Source organism: Cyclopterus lumpus, chromosome 1 (genome assembly GCF_009769545.1).
Source record: "Cyclopterus lumpus isolate fCycLum1 chromosome 1, fCycLum1.pri, whole genome shotgun sequence".
Classification (NCBI taxonomy): domain Eukaryota; kingdom Metazoa; phylum Chordata; class Actinopteri; order Perciformes; family Cyclopteridae; genus Cyclopterus; species Cyclopterus lumpus.
This window is the reverse complement of record NC_046966.1, coordinates 18,542,916-18,564,830: the sequence shown is the minus strand read 5'-3', so window position 1 is coordinate 18,564,830 and position 21,915 is coordinate 18,542,916. Positions and strand designations below refer to the sequence as shown.

Here is a 21,915-nt window from a genome sequence, read left to right as displayed (position 1 = left end):
TTTCCCATGTTCACCATTCTATTTTAGCACGTTAGCATGCTCACATTTGCTACTAGACAACAAAGTACAACCGAGGCTGATGTCTGGAGTTTTACAGGTGATGGACAAGTTAGAATGTAGACCTCATGAAAGGTTTTTGGTGCTGGAGTCTGGAGATCAACCCTCCCATTAGATCCAGACACTGGTCCGACGAACTGATGAAGCTGAGGAGATATGCGCAAAACAGCAGCATTCATGTACAAAATAAAATAAGAGAGACAATCCTATCCAAAAAGAGAGAGCAGCAAGGCGAGAGGTTACCAATGTAGATGTGTCACTGTGCTATTGGATAGATATAACAGCTCATATCAGGATTGAGAGCCTCAGACAGTGACGGCAGGAAATGATGAGTGCACATGCGTGAGAGGAGTGAACGCAGGATATGAGAAATAAACTACAGGCCTAAGCATGCAGAAGAACAGTCTTCCTGACTGAATTTACGCTTGAGCTCCATTACAATTCATCCTGAGGACAACATGAATGTCTGAACCAAAAGGGTAAGAAAAACCAAGATGTTAACGTTATTGTGGCGCTAGAAGAAACGTCAGGCCATTACAATACATTCAAAAAAACACAAACGGTCAGTTTTACTTCTCTGTAAGTGTACGGATTAAACAAATGAAATCAAAAGGTGTTGGTCGAATCATTTTGGAGAGAGACATGCTAGACACGCTAAGCTAGGCTAACTATCTTCCGCTCTGTGTTTAGTAACGTTCAATAATTGTGAGTGATCAACCTTCTCGATACTCTCAGCAAAAGATTTCCAGAAATGTCAAAACATATTTCTATAAAAATGTCAAAACATATTTCTATAAATCATTTATGCTGAATTAACCAGGCAAGACTGAGCAAGAGCACCTTTCAGATACACGGCGCTGTGGGACGTTTGAGAATCTGCATGCAGAGAGGTGTGTGTGTGCGTTTCTCCCCATCCATGTTGGTTCATGCAAGACTCTGCCTCTAGGTGTACATGCTACTCTGGTGTGTATGTCAGTGTGCTATCACTTGTGCAAGACCCCAAACCCTTTGCAAGTGTGAGATTAACTGTTTGTCCTACACAGTGCCTGTACAGATAACATGGCGGCAGGCATCTGGCAGAATTCACTGGCCTGGACACACAGACACACACACACACACACACACACACACACACACACACACACACACACAGACAGAGGGCTGATGCAAGCTATGGCCCCACTTCAGTCAGAGGAAACCACATCTTTGCAAGCACAGAAAACACAACTGTGCTTTTCTTTCTTTGTTCCTTCCACCGTTCCCTTTTCTCTCTCTCGTATGGCCGGAAAGTTCTGGAGGGGAAGTCAGTGTTTGAGAAAAATAAAATATGTGCGAGAACACAGTCATCAGAAAATAGTTCTGGGCCATTTCTGTTGTGAATGAGAGACAGAGAGCAGGATTAATTTGTGATCAGGTGATCGGTGGACACTTTCTGGCTCCGCTTGGACGCTTTGGTTGACGCACACTCTGACATACACAAACACATACACACACTATTTGACCCCAGTGTCAGCTCTAGTGTTAGCAGTGAGGCGGCTGCGGATGTCCATCTGTTGACTCGGAGTGATGTAAGCTCAAGATGAGCCCTGCAGATTAAGAGTGAAGGCAAACAAAGGGCCCTGCCAAGATGAGCCACAGTGTATACAGATTAATATAACAATACAGCCACACGAGCGCTGCCGTAAACCATTTGCATAACTCTTGTTAATGTGTTTCGGAAAATTTTCTTGCTTTGCTTTGAGGGGATACCCCGACATGGAAACTTATACTTAGGTGGTCCATTCCAGCCGACATCAGTTGTTTACCTAGCCCTGCTGAGGATCACATGGAGGGGAAGTAGACAAAGAGCGATGTGTTGTCTTTGACAGCCTCACGCACGTTCGGATAGAACAGACACACACAGAAACATACGATATCTATCTATCTACCTACCTATCTACCTACCTATCTACCTACCTATCTATCTATCTATCTATCTATCTATCTATCTATCTATCTATCTATCTATCTATCTATCTATCTATCACATTCATTTAATCAGCTGACTGAGGCTGTTCACACTTTTCAGTTAAACCATCTTAAACAATCTTGTTGCTGTAAAAGTTTAACATCTCTTCCTTTCTTGCTGTCTTATCAGTATCCTGTTGATTTGAACTACCACCTCCGTGTTTTATCAGAAGGAGTTGGTACTGTCCGGCGAGCACGTCATTAATCCCTCGTCAAACATTACATCAATACAAATTATCTGATATATTCACTCTTTCACCACCAAGGTGGCAAGGCTCTATTGGGGGAATATTGCTGTGTATCTACCACCGTAAAATGATGAAGTTATCGACAGAAACTGCTCTCGTATCTGCATGTTCAACTTTTTAATTGTGCTCAATAAATACAATGAATCAATACTTTTATGTAACTCTTTAAACCCTTCTTTCAATTAGTCAGAATCCTATCCTTTTAATGCCGAGTGGTATCATTTATCATGGTTTCTTCAGTACTGGACATCAAAATCGCCTCATTTTTTTAACCACCACCCCTCACCCCCACCAGTCTTACCTGTCTCCCAACACTCGGAGCTGCTCTCAGCCCTCTGTCGGGGTTCAGCATGTGTTAACATGACAGATTGAGCCCCAGTGGGAACCTTAATTGCATCATTTCATGGATGCGAGTCAGTGCTGTGCTCCGGGAGAGTAAACAAGCTCTGAATGCAGGAGCAGCGAGAGGGGGGGGGGGGGGGGGGGGGGGGGGGGGGGGGGGGGGGGGGGGGGGAGAAGGAGGAGTGATGGAAGGGTGATGGAGAGATGAACGAGGAGTATGAATACCAGAGCTGGTATAAAGAAGAAGAGGCGGTGCTTCAGGATTGGATATTGGTGTAAATTACTGAGATCGAAATGTGAGATAGTGGAGGTGTCAAGAAGGCAAAAGAAAAAAATCTTTCAGCTAATAACGAAAAACCCACAAAAAGCAACAGCCTTGCAAAACCACCCAAACCTCCTCCAAGGTGGTCGTCAAGCGAGGTTTGTTTTGTTATGTGATAAGCCGAGAGTTAAGTGAGGCAGAAGGAAAAGGCAGCAGCAGGCTGTTCGGAAAGTGTGTCTTCATCAGTAAGTGATCGGGGCCAGGGAATATGAGATTTCAGCTGCCTCAGTCATGCGTTTCAGCAGTAGTACTCACCGAGTCAGCCAAGAGTAAACACATGAGGTCACAGAATACACTATGCAATTAGGGGTGTGACAAAACCAGATATACAACCGGGGGATTTTACATTTACACACATGTACACTTGCAGGTATGGACTCAGGAAAACAACCGGCATACATGTTTACACAATCCAGATCCAATATGCTCACATGAATCAATATGTTGCATCTTGGAGGCCACGATTTATACTCAAAATCACAGGAGACCCAGTGCCAATGTGGACAAACACAGATGTTAATGCACAACAATAATCAGCGCAGCGAGGATCTTTCCCCGTCATTGAGCTCAGCCACATGTACAACATGCTGTACATTTAACCGTGATGTCGTGGTGTGGTGGAGAAGTGGTAACAGTTATTCATGGTGCTGGGAGAGTCAAAAAAAGACTGATACCACATGGGTGGTAACAGAAAAATCAAGTCCTCGGAGTCAATAGTCAGAATTATGGATTATAATGTGGCTTTAATGAAGGAGCAGTGCCTTCAGGGAAAAGTCGGTTTGTTTATGCAGTTAAAGAGAATACCTTAAAGCATGATGGTGTAAATTCATTTTGATCTATACCAGTTTTATGAAAATGACCAGCCTTTCATTCTGCAAAATGATTTACAACCAATTATATATTTATAAAACTTTTAAAATGCCATTAAGCAATTAGGTCATTAAAAAACATGTTTCACATCGACTCCAGACCTCTCAAGTAGATATATATATATATATATATATGTTTTTCCACTGCACAAGTCACAGTACTGTACCTGCACTGTGTTGTGTTTTACCTCCATGTGCACGTGCAGTTTGGACATAAATCTCACAGTCACACATACATATTCATTTAATGCTGTTGAACTCACAGTCCTCTCCTACACAAACAGTGCTCCACCTGGATACGACTGCAATGAAAAAAGGTACTATAATACTGGCGCCTAAACGTGAACTCAGCACTCCGCACGGTAAAGTGAACATTTTAAACTTTGCGACGCAATGACGGTACAATCTTGTAAAAGGGTTCAAGCTACAGGATCAGGGTCCAAATTACAGGATCATTCATAACATTATGTTATAATTGGTAGATATCTTTGGTAAAGTTACTCTGAATATATATATATATATATATATATATATATATAACAAAATTCAAAAAATTTAACTTGGATCAGATTCTTGTCGTTTTTGCCTAATATTTAATAATATGATTGTACTCTCCAAGTTAATTGCGAAGGCAAACTGTTGTCAGATGACGGAGTGTATTGTACTAGTTGTGAGTCCATTCATTTTCTCTAAATACAATGTTAGATGACTCACATTTGATTCAAAGATTCAATAGATATCTCCTGTATGAATAATTTGTAGAAAAGATTAACAGATGCATTAAATATCATAAGTCAAAAGTTAACAGCGACTCCCACCGAACGCTTAGGTTAAAAAGTGGCTGGCTGAAAGAAGAGATTATACTGTTGAGAAAACTAACAATCTGCAGCTGAAATTCTAGATTCATTCAGCAAATATGGTGCCACGTTTTGTTCCCTTTCGGGAAAAATACTTGCGAAACAAGCAGCTCTTCCCACTTCGCAGCTCTACTTCGATCATGTGGCCGGCAGGCATTTAATACATGTGGAGTCACATGTGTTCCAGTAACTATCACTGTCTGCTCTACATTATGCATCCATAATATTTGTGAAGTTTAAGATAATCTTTTATCAATTAGCTATTTCTGTATTTTATTTGCGAAAGCCTGTCGTCCCGAAACAAAGCGCCTGTTGCATATTGAATCCCCCCCTCAGGATCAAATACATCACCACAGAATTAAAACACAGAGTGAATACAGAAAAACAAATTGTTTACTTTCGTCTGGATGAGCAGAAAATGAATGACGTGTCTCTTTTTAATCCCAGGGGTATTGTTTTTTTTCCCCGTCTCCTCCTGTTACCCTATAAGTATTGCTTGTGCTGACTCTTTCACTCATGTATACAATATTATAGCATGCACTTCCAGCCATCTCAGTCCTACAAATATTTGGTATACAGGCTGCTCATGTTTATTCAAAGTACTGGGTTACACTGTTTGGGAAAGATAGCCAGACAAGAGCCCTTTGGGAAGGAAAAGGAAAACTATTCCAAATGAAAAGTAATGATTCATGCCACAGATAGTGTATGAACTCAAATATACGCTGGACCTCGCAGCACTATTGGACAGTTCCACTTTATGCAATTTTGATTGGATCTGAACAGTGCATAGACAACTTAGTATTGCATTACTCTAAATATGGCAGCGTGTGCACTTGTGTGTATGTGCGAGTGAGACCGGAGTGAGCTGGGTGGTCTCCACTCACTATCAGTATACAACACGGAGCCTCATTGGTATTTTGGGAAGGAAATTAATATTGCCATCAGCAGTGGCTCTTGCGTGTGTGCCTCCGTGCACCAGCGTCTTCTGCGTATACTTCTGAAAGAAAAAAAAAAAAACAGAGGGCAGAATTTCCACTTCAAATGAGGGAACATTTTTGTCAGGCTGAACTTTGAGCGATGCCATGACGCTGCATGACGACACAGCAGCCATCTCCGCTCTCTCGTCTGCCGTCGACTCCGCAGGCAGCGTTTCCATTCGAGCGGGAGTCAAAGGAAAAGCCGCCGCGGCCTGTTGCCACGTTGGCCCGAGTTTAACTTAAACATTTTTTCTCAACATCCTTCTCTCCACTCTTTTTTACCTGGCTGGAGGACAAACCATCAGTGGAAATGTTGCAGCTGACTTACCAGAAATGAGGCCGCAACCAAAAACAGGGTTCTTATACATTAAATGACCATCCCATAAAGACAGGACTAAAGTTTTAGGTCAAGCTTCATTTTTTGGGTGCGTCATTTCGCAATACTTTCCTAATAGTTAAGATAGAGAAAACTTTTTTTTTGTGTTGCCCTTCTTTATGTATGTATAAAATAGTGAGAGTATAGAGACAGACAGGTCTAACAACGGTTGCCGGATGAAAAAACAAACACGTTTCAAAGGAGCAGTTTGGATGATACACTTTTTTTGCTTTCTTGCTAAGAGTTAGATGAGGAGACCAATACTATTCTGCCATCTGTAAATATACATCGTACTCTAGCGACCGTTTAGCTTCCCTCAAAATGACGGCAAACGGGGGTAAACGGCTAGCCAGGACCTGATCACGACTACAAAAAAAATAATCCACCCCAGTGCTTTCAAAGCTCAATAATAAACATGTAACATTATATAATACTAATACACTATAATTTGTGTAAAAATGACAAATTGTGTTATGTTCTAGACTATTTCTTGGCTGGAAGCAGTAACTTCCTGAGGCATCCTCTCGTTACCGAAGGAAACTAATTAGATACAACATGTTAATCGATGAGCTTTAGAGGTCTTAGTAGGCAGATTTTGTTCATAGAATTGTTTTAAACCTTTGGAAAGAGAACAAAATAAGTCTTGATGCTAAGCTAAGAGTGGTATTAATCTTATCATCTTACATTCTGTGAGAAAGCAAAATAGCACATTTCCCAAAATGGTGAGCTAATTTTTACTCATGGACTTTTACTTAATGTTGATATAAAATGTGGGACTGAAGATGATTCTTTGCCTTGAATTTTGCGTTGACAAATGAATCTTGCCACGAGCTGCACTATTAGCGGTTATGCAGGTTTTTGATCATATCACATGATCTTCCTTAGCAGATATAGATGTGGCCGAGTCAAGATTAGTGCACATAAAAGAATGAATAATCTTTTATTCTACATTTCCAGCACAGCTGGGCAACTCCAACTGCTGATGAAGGATGAAGGACTTGTGGTGCGATTGTTTTGTTAACAATTCTCTACAGTACATGAAGAAATGTTATATTAATTCACTTTTTTTTTTCCCAAGAAAATGTCTATTTTTCCAATAATTAAAGTAGTACTAAATTGCATCCGAAATTAGGAAATCTGAACATTAGCATGAAACAAAAGAGAGACAAATATTTCAGACATGCTATAAATTTTAATAGACATATTGATATTTCTGTAGAGAAACAAAGTTATCCCTAGTTTTATTTACAATACAGGAATACAAAAAAATTGTCACAAACAGTACAATGGTAAAAACAACATAGAAGAACTTAAATAATTATTTTATTTGTGTAACTACTTAAATAATGAAAATGGTTATTCTATTCACACCACGCCGTCTCAGCAGCTACAATGCAACTTTCACATTAAGTGCTAAAAGAAATGATAATTTTCCATTTTACAGCATGAATTCCATTTTGACCAGGTAGTATTTATTTCAGCAAACACAAGCGAGACGGGAGATGAGGAACAAATACATATTTTTAACGGACACTGAACTTCAAATAACTATGACCCTTGGAAACTTGTTTTTCAAAGTGAAAGTTGGGGGTAGAGCAAAACTGCAAATGTTTGCCTTCAAAAATGTGAAACCCAATAACTGATAGTCCTGTCGAGACTCCTATTATAATTTCGAATGACAAAAGATCAAAAGGTGGAGTTTATGGAGAATATGGGCAAGAATGTATATGTGCTGCATCTGTATTAACTTCTGTCTGGCATCTGAAAAGACACAACACGTGAATGTGGCTCCAGACCCTCCCAGTCTGACTTCAACTGTTTTCTGACTACAAGTAAGAGTCAGATGTTCATTAGACGTTCAGTCGGCATTATCTCCGTGAGACGGATCATTAGTTTAATCTTAAATCTGCTCTCCACGGAGAAGATCTGCCAAGACTTGGTGGCCTGACCAAACGTTTGATCATCTGACAACAGAGACACATTTCTGACAGTGGTAGTGAAACCAGATGAATTGGATGGACTCAGCCAACTGCTCCAAATTACTCTCTGCAGGCACAGACATGCATTACTTTTACAGTAAGGGCGGGGGGGGGGGGGGGGGGGGGGTATAAAAAAAATTAAAAATACTTGTCCTCACGTGTCTTTCTTAACAGAGGAAAAAGCTGCATTTGTATAAGTACGAGAACATGAAATGACATGAACTGACAAGCTTAGTGTAAAACTGCCTTCTATAAACACCATTCTCTCCCATATATTATTACGCTTAAAAAAATAAACCCTCCTCTATGATAACAATAGTAATGCTATAGTTTTTTTTTTTTTTTTTTTTTTGCAATGCTAAGTAGTACTTAGGTAAGCTCTATTGGAAATATACATCACTGCGCTATCTCTTCCCTTTATAGTTTTGAGTTTGGGTTCAATTTCAGTGTGCGACGCACAAAAGGAGTTTGATAAATGATAACTGTGATAGTGTGGTGTGTACATGTGAATGTTAAACTACTCTCATTGCGATTTTAATAAATGTTTTAATTCATTTTGAATAATAAAGTGAATGAAACAAAAAATGAATACAGTGCATGAGAGCCAGAAACTCTGTTCAGATCGTGTGAAACTGGCTTTGACCAAACGTTCTCACTTAGTCGTTCCTATTTCTGTCGGTGACAGTCCTGTGTTGTTGATCCATTCTGTACATTGATAGCAAGTGAATGTTGCAAAAACAAAGTATACACACTGTATACTATTATAGCTTTTTTTATGACAATGTGCCCACAAACTAAATACAACATCTGAAGTGAGACGACACGGTTCATCTCTCCTGTATTAGTGCCTTTAGAATAGTATAGCACTGCAGGCTCTATAGGACCCACGACTCTCATAGACGTCAGAGATGCAGAATGTTCCTTCAAAGTCTGTGTATGTGGACATATATTTTGAATGGACCATGAGCATAAATTGGATCTGGAGCCACGCTGCTCCTGACAATTATTTATCCTTAAAGAACCCCTGAACAATCAACCGTCTCCACTGAAACGCCTCAAACTCCCTTTTATCGAGGGGGTCATAATAATACAACAGATAGCCCCTGAAGAGATCCAAAGTCTTGGGTTAAAAATGGTCTGTTCCTGTGGAGTCAGCCGCGAGTGAGCATTCTTCTGAGCGAGACAGGAAACTTCATAGTGGATTTTCCATAACTTGGCCATGCTTACCAATCACCTCCTCTGCAGGTCTCTCCAAAGTGTGAACACGGCTTGGATGCCAGGCCTGGTGCTCAAGAGCATGTAGTTTATAGGCAAAAGAGGATGAGTCTGGTATGGTGATGAGGACGAGGATAACAAGCAGTGTGTGTGTGTGTGTGTGTGTGTGTGTGTGTGTGTGTGTGTGTGTGTGTGTGTGTGTGTGTGTGTGTAGGAGATTAAGAGGCCATATTTAGGACACCTCGTTAGAGTCTGCTGGTGGTGGTAGGTAGATTTGCGTCAACGTGAGGATGACAGCGAGGAGCAGCCCCCCCTCTGCGCACCCCTATACGATATAGCTGGTCAGGTCGAGGAGGTACGAGGTCATGTCAATGATGTGGTCGAGTATGCCGTCTTTCTCCTGGTCGTTGGGCATGCCCTGCTCACTCTTCTCACACTGGGCCCCGGAGTAGCCGCTCTTACACAGGCACTTGTTGGGCTCCATGCACACTCCTCCGTTGCGGCAGGCTGGTTCACACTTGGCTGTGGCCACAGAGAGAGAACAGAAAACAGTGGTCAAAAGGTAAGTCAGAAAAGATGAGGAGAAACAGAAGCCGGTGCTCTGGATTTAAGTTCAAATATGTTTTTGTATATTGCGGCAGGCATGTTGTGCATTAATGAACCTCACTTCAACATCTGGAAAGTAACAACACATGGATGTTTGTTCAGATGATGCTGCTCTGAAAGCAGCAAGATGCAAATCTACTTAAAAAGGCACTAACCAACTCGGCAGAAGGGTCCCTCCCAGCCGGGGCTGCAGCAGCACTTGCCCGTAGGAGTGCAGTGTCCATTCTTACAGTGTCTGGAACAAGCTGTCATCAGCAGCTCCGGGGGCTCCACCTGACGCTGGCACTCTTTCGGGGCATGAGGCCTGTAACAGTTGTTAGAAGTCAATATGTGGGGGACACAAGTGTCACGTGGCACTGGGACAGAGTACTGGGACAACGAAATGCAGTTGAGCAACATATGCATCCAATAATAATGTCTGTTCTAAAAATAATTCTAATTATATATATATATATATATATATATATATATATATATATATATATATATAAAAAAGGGTCCAAGCAAAGTGCGTTGTCCAGGTGTGCAGGTATACTATTAACTCCATGTTTGGATGATTTGATGTCATGAGATTGGTTTGACTATGTATAATGTTCCGTTTAAACATCTAACACTTCATTTTGATGTATAATGAAAGCAGTAGCAATTAGTTTATTGTAAAGCTATTTTGTAATGTTACAACAGGAAGGATCAACACATCTGCCATCATATGTTGCGTCTATGATCTCAGATGATAGGCAGGGCCTTCAGCTTTTGTTGATATGTAGCCACGGTGGGATAAAACAACTGGGATACCACAAGTATGCATTTAACTTCTGTAGCAAGTTAAATATCTATTTCTATGTCTCATCCAATAGCTGCTTTTCTGTAGACGGTCAATTTGTGAATCCACTGTCGAAGATGGATTTAAATTGTACAGCGGGACTAATACTTACCTCCATACATGAAGAACAAAACACAGCATACATGTAGGGTTATAACACAGCGCTCTCAGAGGTATACACATGATTTGGAAAATGAAAAGGGCTCACAAACACAAACATCTCCACACCATATGCATCAAGTCTGAACACAAAAGAGACATCTTGTGATTAATCCATATGAAGACAAACATCCAGACTGCGCACATCAGCAAATGGGCTGAAACTGATTTATTTCATATCACACTCTACAAGTCTGGAAATAATACAGTGCCTAATAATGTTTAAATGTGATGCGTCTGTTAGTGCCCACTGCCCACACACACACACACACGTGTCTGCGTGTGCATTTGTAACAGAGAGACTACAGATGTCTGAACAGTTCTGCTGCACTGACGTAAAAGGCTAATGAGGCAACACAATTTGCTGACACTGAAGACCACACAGGTTTGGTAACTGGTGCTGCTATGAGGGCTGAAGAGCATAAGGAGTGAGGTCAGTGTGTATGCAATGCTTCATCCATGGGAGAGCAAATCATGGCTGGAGAGCAAATGGTCAATTAGCAGTAGCAACCAAAACTAAATGGAGTTCAGAACGTACCTTTTGAGTTAATTTCAGATATTAAATCTGAACTCAGTTATGTTTAAAACGTACTGTATTACTACACACATAGCTAATAGCTAACTGTGCATTCACTCTCAGTATTCTGCAGTCGGGGAATTTGTATCAAGTGTGTTGAGTCACACCTGTTCTGACCTTAAGTGGTTGGGAAAATATAATATTTGTTTTACCTATTGTACAGGAATTACTCTGTGGGAAGACACACGTTTTAGCTTTTCAGTCAGTCAGTTGTTAGTTAAATGACTGCAACTACAATGTTGTGTGGTGATAACGGTATTGATTTGTATTGAACAGTGTTTACTTCCTGGCTTAAAGAATGTGTTGCAAATGTTCTGACAGACACACTGGCCAACGGCACTGTGCAGTGACAATACTGTGAGTTTAAGTTGCTTTAAATTTGGATGATGGAGGGCGGAGGGGGTGGGGGGGTTGATTCCCATGCTCCCATCAGCACCCAACTCCAGACTCCATCCGTGCTGGCTTTTGTTGTTGCAGGCTGCATGCAGTTAAAAAAAAAAAGAGCGAAGGAGGGAAGCAAACAGAAAGAGAGGGAGAGAGAGAAAGAGTAAGAGTCCCTGGAGGATTGGGGGGTGTGTAGCTAACACTGTTAATAGCAGGCAGGGGTCAGCAGCGCTACTAAACAGTCTGTACGGCTGCCAGGGTGGCTGTGAAAACAGCACCTGCTGGTAGCGCCACTTGACAAAGGCAGCTGGGTCAACAGCCACTGTGGGAATTTATCAACTTTGGGAGGGGTGGTGTATGTGTGAGAGCAAGGGAGTGGGAGAAGGGCGACAGTGCTCACACATGAGGTAGTTACAGGGACGGACAGAGAGAGAGAGAGAGAGAGAGAGAGAGAGAGAGAGAGAGGATGATGACTGATACAAATCAGAATTATGTCATAATTGAAATGATAATAGAGTAGAAAGTGAGCAAGGCATACGAGTTCTGGAATGAATGCACAGCTGTAAAGATAAGAATCAGGAAGATTAATGCAGGTGTTTTCTGTAAAAAAAAAAAAAAAGAAGCCGTCCCTTATGTCCAAGCTGAACACTAACGTATCATAACACTGACATTCATTCAAGCCTGCGCCATCAGAGCAGTGGGAATGCTCTGCCTCAGATTTGTTCCTGATCGGTTTAATTATTGTGTGTCAGTCTGTGTGTGTGTGTGTGTGTGTGTGTGTGTGTTTAGCTTGTTGGCTCGCAGGGCCTGTTTGATTGACATGAGGTATATGTGAGAAAAGGGCTGTGGAGTGGTGTACATTGTGCGCCCTAACAATGGCTTAATCAAACGGCCCAGTGTGGTCTCTTTTGCTGTTTTGTCATCTGACTCCATTGTTTGGGGGCTTCTTTTGTAGCTTCATTCCTTGTTTTAATTGTGCAAGAAATTTACTGTGTATTGTAGGAGCTAGGGCTATTCAGTGCGACTGGCAAGCAGCTTTGTCAAGGGGAGGACCACAGCAGAGATGTAGGAAGATTTAGGAGGGATAGGAAAATAAAGAAAAGGCTCTTTTTTTTTTGCAGCGTGCTGGGAGCTAGCGTACCGCACGCTCACACAGGCTCACAGATGTGCATGTTCGCGTGTACGCACCACCCACACAGTGTATATCTGTACACACACACAAAAAAACACATACAGATAAACATATCCACAAACCAGCACCCGCTGTCTCCCTCCCCCTGTACCTCCAGTGATTTGTGACTTCCATGGCTAATGCAGTCCATAAAGGAGGTCTCAGGACCCTATTGGACGTTTGCTGTGTCTTTTTAAGGTCTCTGCTCACTGTAATTCAATCAGTCCAGCCTGCAGCTGACAACATCTGAATGTGTGAAAACTCTTTCATAATACTGCTTTCCCTTCTACTCTGTGGATGGACAAATAGAAAGGCAAATTGCATTTTACACCAGAAATCAGCAGGAGGTCTGGCTCTATACTGCGTGTTACAATTAAGCTATTGCCGAGGACCAACTGTAAGAGCAGAGCTGTTTCTGTCCAACTGCATGGATTAAGTGCAACATCTGCTTTTTAAATTTTTATATGATAAACACGTAGCTTTGCTATATGAATCCCATGACTTATTGAGTAAACACAGCAGGGCTCAAACAAATCCTGGTTTTGTGCTCTATCATAATATAGTTCTTTGTTAGGTTCTTTCTGTTTTCTTTCGAGCATTATTTGTTCCTGGCATTGGAATAATGCTCTCGCTATATAAACAATCATGTTATTAAATGCAGACTCAATGGGACTGTAAAGTAGCTAAACTGCATCATGAATACCTGCTTACAGTACGTGTGCGCAGAGTAAACACAGTCGAACTAAAGTATCATTCTGTCTAAGGGCCTCTGCTTTGCTCAACTACTGTCTGTTTAGGTTTAATATAGTAAGTAGTATTGTTGAAAAGCAAAAGAAAATAATATTATATTTTGTCTCATTCAGATATGACATACATACACATTTTACGTAAAAGAAAATCTAATTCATATGCATCTTTTGTTTTCTTTTACATCTCAACACCTTGTTTATATCTAAAGTATTTTGAACCACGTTGTTGAAAGGCGCTCTACAAATATACTTTAAAAGATGCCTATATTTAACCTTTAGGATCGGGGTACGGTGAAGAGAATCTAAATTCAAAAGGTCCAGTTACTATTGATTCAGAGCTTTCAACTACATGTCACGGCCACAATATAGAGACGATATTGTTGGAAATATTTCTATCCAACTGTTATACCACAAACAAGCCCCGTCTTGCCCTCTGCCTCTCTTTCTCTCACCCACATACACCCTCACGCCACACACATTCAGCATGTTTCAAAATGCATGGTGGCCTATTTATTATTGGAGGGGTACTCCAACTGACAAACAAATACCTAGAAATGAAGTCATCTGGCCAGGACATGTTTACACAAACACTGCTGAGGGATTTCATGGCTGATGTTTCCCTGTAAGCCTTTGCCGCCCTCCCTAACAGTTCCTCTTTTTCCCTCTATGTTCCCAAACACAGCGCTAGATGCTATACTGGACCACAAAAACCACCATACTCTAAAACAAACCTCTTTATGAGAGGGCTTTAGGGTAGTATGGAAAAGGAAAAAAGGGGAGGACCACCAGACTTGATAACGCACTGAGGTCAGACATGTTAGCTACCCCAGTTACTCCCCCGTCTCCCCTCTCCATCCTCGCTGTAACAAGATCAAAATAACCAAGCCAGAGTGTATTAGGAGTCAAGACTCCAACACCGCAGGGTGCACACAGACTAAACAAGTCCACTTGATGCTGGAAAGAATTGTTCTTTGGGAGAAATGCATCCAGCAGTCACGCCAGAAAGCAGAAATATGGAGTGAGCCACCAGAATGCTAATTCTCTCTCTCTTGGAGTCTGCCTCTCCTACTTTATCTGCCACTCTTAATCAAATCGCACCTAAAGAAATGTTTTGAATTTAGGACTTTTCTTGTGCATTCAATATGTTTAAAGTTGGACTCGACCCACTCACTGACCTGAGCAGATGGGCCCAACCACGCAGGAACTTATTGATAAGAAGATAGGCAGAAACATGGTGGGGGGGATTCAGCTTGAAAATGAATATGCAATTAGTTTGAATTACAAAGTATGTTTATGTTTGCAGGAATTTCATTCAAAGGGTAGTATATCAGACACATATGCGTATACTTCCCTACTGTATCATGTGGGAGGAATTCATGCTCCATCTGCATATGTTCTCATCTCGAGTGACAAATGTTTTTAACATGTACTTGGCTTTGCACAAATAGTTTATAGATCCATCCCTATCAGAATAATTCATAATACTGACTGCATATGGTTAGGATTATGGCATAGTGACACGCACACACACACACACACACACACATATTTGAATTATGAAGCACTGCCCACACATTCCAGTTGTTTAACATCAACTCATTAAGCATTAGTCTGCACGGAGTGGATTGCCCCACTCAAAGTTAAGTTGTGTGTGTGTGTGTGTGTGCTGGATTTTAAAAAACCTTGTCCACAAAATGACAAATAAAATATATGCATGAGCTTGTGTGAGAAGTCTCTGTGCTTGACGACAGGTGCCTTTGTGTTTTCCTTCCTCTCAGCAGAATAAACTCTACTGTCAAATACTGTGAAAATAACCAGCACGCAATAGTTACTAAGGTGACACACAGCCAGCTAGTCAGTGTTTCTGTTAGCAATACTTTACAATAACATTTTGAAATGCTATGCTTGTTCTCCACTTACTGCTCAGCATTTGTTTTGGCTCAGGAAGGTGATCATGTGATGATTTGTTAAAGGGCATAAAAGTCCTGGCGACAGCGATATGTTTAGTGTGTGTGGAGAGGACGTGTGTTAGGTAGTGAGGAAAAGACGTCCCTGCAGTGAAATGTGAATAACTACAGATCCATGGTTCCATGAGAGTCAGTTGCATGAGTGTCTTGTATGATATACTGTATGTGGAATCGTCGTAGTCCCACCATAAAACAAAACCAGCATGGAATTAGGGATGGCGGGCTGGTTTGCTGGAGTCTGTTTAGATTGCATGAGGGTTCACTTACTTATTATTAAAGTGAGACCAAACTATATACCGCAACAGTTTACAAACAATTGATGGCTGAAAGAATATGGTTCACTAGAAGCCCCTTTCCAAATGTGAAGCAAACCATCCCCTGAGATAAAGAAAATGTTCTAAATGTACCTTTTAGGGTCAACCAGCTTGTAGAGTTTCCCACTGTGTGACTGCGCCATGCTTTTACTGCTTGCCAGTATGTAGACTTCACCTGCAAATAGGAACAGTCACATGGAAACGGGCCATCAGCACTGTTTGCATTACAGATTCTCAAAGTGCAGCATATGTCACATGTCAATCTTTCTCCAATTTATGCAATGCCTGTGCCAAAACGAGGAGGAGACAAGAGGACAAAGGGAGAGGGCATGAGGAGAATGAGTGTGGCTACAGCTTCTGCATTGCTACATTTGCCAAAGGACTATAAGAAAGAGTTTAACTGGGCAATTGGATATCATGACTGGGAACCAAGCAGATAATTTAATGAGGAACAAGCCAACAAGAAAATTCCGTAAGTGGACAAATTGTAAACATGTGTCTGTGGGGCCCATACATCGATGATTCTTGCACAACTCATAATCAAATTCAGGAATCTTTAAAAATCTCGTCAAATAATAACTCTCTCAAGCCTTTGCAAGAATTGTGATTAAACATTTCTGATGGCGTGAGCCACATCATGTGTTCATGCTAATCAGAAACACCAGAGCTGGCAGTTAATAATTCTGTTTGTGTCAGGTGGGGGTGCAGCTGCTAAAAATGTTCTGTATCATATTAGTCTGCTCACCTCAGCTCACCCTACCTTATCTTAATGCTGCAGCCCCCCCTCCATCCTTCCCCCCAGGTAAACAGTAACACATCTCCTCTACCCATGCAAAACATTGCATTGTGGGTGGCCCTAAACACAGCTCATAAGTAGGTCTTTTGGAGTAGCATTGCTATCTTATGGAAATGACAATTAATCCAAAAGGAAGTACACACTCTTTAATATCCTGTTGGGAATGTGCCATAGAGGTAAGAACGCTATTAGTTCCCCTGTAGTTTTGAGTGTTACTCTGTGTTGGATAGGTGTTGCAATTTTGTACAGATTTTAAATCATGTTCTTATTCATCCCACTGTGTTTGTGCAAAACATTACAAACACATTGTTGAATAACCAACTGGAAAATTCCTCAACATGTGCACCATTGATAAATATACAACAAAATAACTAAGCCATGATTTTTTCCATCCGTCATTAGAGGCCAACAAGCCTTCAGGGGTTCATGTTAAAAAAACACCACAAGGGATTTCAGAAAATATGTTACCACATAACCGTCACTAAATGGAGATGTCGGGATGAAGAACAAAACAAAGGGAGACAGAGAGAGAGAGATGAGAAAAAAAGAGAGAAAACATCTGCATTACTGTGCCAGTTTTCTTATCATTGCCCCACTGACCTAGTTCATCCTCTCCGAAACCCAAGATGTGTCCCAGGAGCATGGAGCCACATGAGCCCGCTGAGCCCAGACACAGAGCTTTCTCCTGCCACTGTTCCCCACTTGCGGATGTTGGCAATGCAGACTTCTGGAGGATCCGCAGGTTACTGAGACAAACAAAACACACAGAGTAGGTGAATCACTGCATTCATTACGTTGTCAGTTTATCTCCCCCAGATACACGACATGCACATTTCTTACACTCATAATAGAGTGAGAAATACAAAACTATTCATTTGCCTGCTGTATTAGACACATTACAGCTGAGATCCCACACGGGGACAACTTTTACTTCATGTAACATGGTTCATTGACCCATCAGTTTTTTCCACCTCGTGTCTCACATGGTGTTATTTAAGACCTCAGCTTTTAGTTTCAAAACAAACATCATGCCGGAGCCTTCACTTAGCCACAACAGTATGCGCTTAAATTGTATAAGGCCCAAAATTAACCGACCACACATTGTTCTAAACACAGTGCCAACTCCTGATAGTGTACTCGCCCCCTGCTATTTACTTCCTTTGTTTACTCAAGCGTCAGTGTTCGACATCAGCAAAGTAGGATGAATTACAAACCAAAGAAAAGTGTGAACAGCACAGAGCAGGATGTCTAATCTCCATTTACACTGAATGGGCCGTGACGAAGTGGTGACAGTAACATAGAACTTGTTTTCCCCCACGTGGATGGAACTTTGTGTTTACTTTGGCACATGCCGACGCAGGGAACAGATTTTCCGTTCGAGAAGAGAAGAACGTGTCATGTGGATCTCAGTGGGGCTTAAGATGTTTGTCTGATAACTTAGAAATCAAGTGCACTTTAACGCCAACAGGATAAGGCCACTACTATGTCTTTAAAATAAAGCCAGTCAACAAGTGTGCGGGGGAGTCGATCTAGATTTCACAACACGGAGCAACATCATTTTCAGTTCATCAGCAATGTTTCATATAGAACAGCAGATATTTTCACGTGTCATAGTATGAAAAGCACAGCTGAAATTGATAACAACATGATAACATTGTCGATGGCTCAGTTACATGAAGTGTCCCAGTAAGCTATGCCAGTGAGCCAGAAAGCACAATACCTCCCCTAAGTGGAATGCAGCCATCGTTAATGTTATCAAATACACCTTCTGCTTTTCCTACAATGACATGTCCGCTGTGAAAAGGTCTACAGTCAGTCCTTTTTCATTCTTACCCATTTTTATCTCCAAACACATAGCTGCCATAGAGCCTTCTAGACTGACAGCCTCTGTAGATGAAGCCCCCCACAGGCGGCGCTCCTCCACTGGACTGCAGGTCGTAGACAGAAGGCTCATTTTCTGGGGGCGGACAAGAAGGCAAAAGGTCGGCTTTAGGCCCTGGTGCCTTCATGCAACACCAGTAAACAACGGTTTATGATAGAGGCAATCTAATCTCTGTATTAACCAAGTCATCCATCAATCTGCATCCTAGGGGTTACAGTCTACTAATTTACTCAAAGTTATTATACATTTTTTAATAAAGTTTGTGTTTGCAATGTTTACTTAATTGTGTCAGTCGTCTAATGGTTGTGTGGTTTCTATTAGGGAAACGTAGTTCAATGAGAAAAAAGAGTTTATCTAGAGAGCAATACATTTTATTTCTTCCTTGGCAGACAACTTGGACTGCTTTATCAAAACTGGAACAGCATGCACTCATCTTTATGAAGGTGATGTTGAGACAATATGGCATGTTTTCTGTATTGTAGTCGTCTTGGCAGAGGGAAATATGAATGGAGGTTTGCCGTCTTTACAAATGTATGATCCAAGACTTTGTGTGCTCATTTTCCAACTGTACTCGTTTTAGAGGTTGGGTAACTCGGCTGTGGCATAAACCGGCACTTTGAATTGGAGTGAGAAATCACGGTTGAGGGAATAATTGCGGTTGCCAAAGCAACAACTCATTGTGGCAAAGAGTCCAATTTGGAACAAACAGCAGTTTTTTTCTTTCTTTTTTTTTTGTGAGAAGAGAACTAGCATTGTGAAGGTGCTGCTGTTATTGATTATTATCTCAATGTGAAAGGAGCAAGGCTATGCTAAACCATCATCGAGACGGTTATTTTTGTTGACGGCTTTAAATCGTACTCATGGACACAATTTCACATTCCCTTGGCAAATCCACACTCCACAAGGGGGGAATCTTTCTAGATCACATCATTTTTACATTCAACCTTCAGTGTCTCTGCACTCAACCCGGGGTGTTTTCTGAACGCGTTGCCAAAACACCATGTTCTTACTAAATGAAAGACATTCGTAAAAACAGATGTTATTTTCAGCCGAAGTTAAGAAGTTAATGTATTTACATTTCTTTCTAATGCCATTAAACAAAAACAATCAATAATTTTTATCAGGAGCTATATTAAAAATGATTAACTCCTTCAAAACTTTTTTAAAAAAAGGATAAATATTTAAAAAGGATAAATATTCTAAAAAAATTTTTTTGGGGGGGGGGATCGTATGGAAATTCTAACTCACCATAATCTTTCCCTTTAGTAATCTCCAGTATTCTTCCTGCTGATGTGTTTTTGCCACTGGCATCCGTACAGATGATCAGGAGACTCCCGTTGTCCGTCTGAAGCCGATCCACTGCACACCTACAGAACAGAATACAGGAGAATGAGAAAGCTGCCAACTACATATTGGAAAGTTGGCATAAGAACTGTTTTCATGGAATAATTGTAATTAAACATGTACGCTAAAACTTTTGGAGTCGGTTGTACAGTATTTTGAAGAGTGGATCTCTTTTGCCAGTAACAGCAGTTTCTCATCGAATGTTTCACTCACCTGCCTGGGTCATGTAATCCATGAGCAAAGATTTCAGGTGGCTGGTTGGTGCTGTTGAAGTATGGATTGTTCTGCGGTATGGAATAAGGTGATGTACAGCAGTCTGTGTCCACATCCACCCTCAGGAAGGACCCTGTGAAATCACTGCATTCAAACACACAAAAGAATACAGCTTCACGATTGAGGGTAGCTAGACAGGATTTATCCTTGGGGCACAAACACCAGCACTCGACCATTTGTAGTATGATTCTAATGGTGCAGGCAACACTACGAACAACAAAGGCAACGCAGCTGCCGCGTTATTGCTGTTAAATAGCACTGAGAACTCGTCTTTTTTTATTGGTTTTAGATGGAACGGAATAGAGAGTGAAACAAAAACATGTGATTGATTGACGCGTCACTGCAACGTTGGAGCGCTGAAAAAAAGACCAGCTATTTGTAGAGCGTCACGCCCGCCGCCATGCGTGTAGATTTGTGTCTACAGCCTCAATGGGAATAGTCTGTCGCTGTGTCGCTTGTCGTGTGAATGCAGCGTAAGACCGCTGAGCTCACCTGAGTCCATCCATTTCCTCCATATCGTCCAGGGTGATCATGCCATCTCCCAGGACGATGTGCAACAGACCATCAGGGCTGAACAGCAGTTGACCACCAAGGTGCTTCCTGTGCAGCTCGGCCACTTCCATCAGCACCCGGACAGTCCGGGTGTCCACCTGGTTCGGGTTTTTCCTAAGGAAAATGTTAACACCTCATTGTCACTGGGTTAATGTCAAAGGGTGCAAACAGGATGGTTGCTAAACTATTAAGTAACTAATACATATCAGGAGTATGAACAACATTTCCATACCTTTATGCTTCCACACAGTCTCATAATTATTCATACACTGTATCAGGGTCTCGGTAAGTAGCTTTTCTACCAAGTTGGCTCTTGATTGGGGTGAAAGCCACTGAAGAAATGCAATGCATTGTTTCAAATAAATTGCATGAGACACGATTTAAAAAAATCTTAAATCGTACTCTCTAATTACTTTCAGGAATAATTGTATTTGTGTGTAAAATGATACCACGGCATGGATAAGGAATGCTGACATGAAATAAACGAGTTTAAATAGTTTGTTGTCTGGAGTCATTTAGTCTAATGCAGTGTCTCAGTGAGATAAAGACAGTGGGTGGAGATGTAACACAGGATTTTAAATGTTGCACAAGTTCGACTGCAAAGTGAGGATTTGGCTTCACAGTATCAGCAACAAATATTTCATGATGTGTTATTTTGGGTAGTTCTGCAATTTTTTAAAAAGCACCTTGCCAAAGAAAGAAAAATGACTCACTTGAACTACCATCAAATACTTTAGCTGTCATTTCTCGATTGGACCCTCAAATTAAGGTCTATACGCTGTAGTCACCAAGACTGCGTGCCAAGACTATAATTAAGATTAGATCATTAAGTTAAACTTATAACTGTGATTATGCAAATTAAAATGTAACACTTAAATACGTTCGTGAGAAAAGATTGTTGTCTAAATTACAGGCCATTGTAAAAGGCATACATCGCTATCATAACAAGAGTGTTGCAAATTAACGCCCATATGACTCTGTGTGCTCTTGAAGCTTTCATATTTACTGCGGTTACTATGGTTTCTGGCAAAAAATGTCTTCCATCAGGGTTTTTGTCATCCAACCCTAT

At 41.2% G+C, this 21,915-nt stretch overlaps 1 protein-coding gene and 1 long non-coding RNA gene across 3 annotated transcripts in view; one reads left to right on the top strand and one right to left on the bottom strand.

Moving 5' to 3' along the window:
* Positions 1 to 420: 420 nt before the first annotated feature.
* LOC117738053 overlaps positions 421 to 21,915 on the top strand; it is a 33,924-nt gene continuing 12,429 nt past the window's right edge. The window contains exon 1 of the long non-coding RNA XR_004610072.1: positions 421 to 536. This is a non-coding gene — a long non-coding RNA (uncharacterized LOC117738053). The remainder of the gene's footprint in view (positions 537 to 21,915) is intronic.
* Positions 7,237 to 21,915, bottom strand: part of hhip (hedgehog interacting protein) — a 31,900-nt gene continuing 17,221 nt past the window's right edge. For both annotated transcript variants that reach the window (XM_034544328.1, XM_034544337.1), the window contains exons 6-13: positions 20,787 to 20,960; positions 20,235 to 20,378; positions 19,926 to 20,044; positions 18,629 to 18,752; positions 17,396 to 17,541; positions 16,093 to 16,174; positions 10,011 to 10,159; positions 7,237 to 9,771 (exon numbers count right to left, since the gene is read on the bottom strand). In XM_034544328.1, the coding sequence (XP_034400219.1) occupies positions 9,575 to 9,771; positions 10,011 to 10,159; positions 16,093 to 16,174; positions 17,396 to 17,541; positions 18,629 to 18,752; positions 19,926 to 20,044; positions 20,235 to 20,378; positions 20,787 to 20,960 (1,135 nt within the window). In that variant the 3' untranslated portion in view covers positions 7,237 to 9,574. The remainder of the gene's footprint in view (positions 9,772 to 10,010; positions 10,160 to 16,092; positions 16,175 to 17,395; positions 17,542 to 18,628; positions 18,753 to 19,925; positions 20,045 to 20,234; positions 20,379 to 20,786; positions 20,961 to 21,915) is intronic.